This window comes from Phytophthora parasitica (genome assembly GCF_000247585.1).
Source record: "Phytophthora parasitica INRA-310 unplaced genomic scaffold supercont2.17, whole genome shotgun sequence".
NCBI lineage: Eukaryota > Oomycota > Peronosporomycetes > Peronosporales > Peronosporaceae > Phytophthora > Phytophthora nicotianae.
The window spans coordinates 907,731-908,515 of NW_008649003.1; the positions used below are offsets into that span (position 1 = coordinate 907,731).

At 49.2% G+C, this 785-nt stretch overlaps 1 protein-coding gene across 2 annotated transcripts in view; it reads right to left on the minus strand.

Moving 5' to 3' along the window:
• PPTG_22501 overlaps positions 1-785 on the minus strand; it is a gene marked incomplete at its 3' end in the record, with an annotated part of 22,027 nt that overhangs the window by 4,347 nt on the left and 16,895 nt on the right. Inside the window, exon 6 of one of the 2 annotated variants that reach the window (XM_008904353.1) lies at positions 102-783. In XM_008904353.1, coding sequence (XP_008902601.1) covers positions 102-783 — 682 coding nt within the window. The remainder of the gene's footprint in view (positions 1-101; positions 784-785) is intronic. The other variant, XM_008904354.1, reaches the window with a different exon arrangement.

Genomic DNA, 785 nt, shown 5'->3' on the forward strand with positions numbered 1-785 from the left:
TTGATATCGACACCAAAGATCGGGGCATTAGCAGTATCAATCAGGCGAGTGTACTCCTGTTCCTGAGCGATACGTTCAGTGATGTCTTGGCCGATGCCTACCACTCCCATAACTTCTCCGTGTTCGTTGAATCTCGATGTCGCATTCAGCAGAATCTCTAAGCGACGACCAGCCTTAGTCATCAGCGGGAACTCGAAATTAGCGGTTTCCGTTCCTTCACATGCCTTGGAAAATACAAGACCAACAGCTTTACGATAGTCTTCCGTGATAAACTTCTCCACCAAGTTCTCACCCATCACGTCCATGGGCGTGTACTGCGTGATTTCTGCAGCCTTCTTGTTCCAGATATTCACGCAGCCGTTCACGTCTACACCGAAGATCGGGGCGTTGGCCGAGTCGATCAATCTCGTATATTCTTGTTCCTGGGCAATGCGATCAGTGATATCCTGACCAATACCCACGACACCGACGATCTGGCCGTGCTGGTCGAAGCGAGCGGTGGCGTTCAGAAGAATGTTCACCTTACGGCCTGTCTTGGTAGTAAGTGCCAGCTCGAAGCTAGCCGTCTCATTACCTTGAAGAGCTTTACACATGATGTCGTATGTTACAGCCTTGAATTCTTCCGAAATTATCGTTTCCACATACATTTCACCCACCACCTCTTCAGACGTAAAGTTGGTGATCTGTTGCGCCTTGCGGTTGAAAATATTGATGCGCATGTTCGTATCCACACCAAAGATCGGGGCATTGGCCGTGTCGATCAGTCGACTGTACTCTTGTTCTTG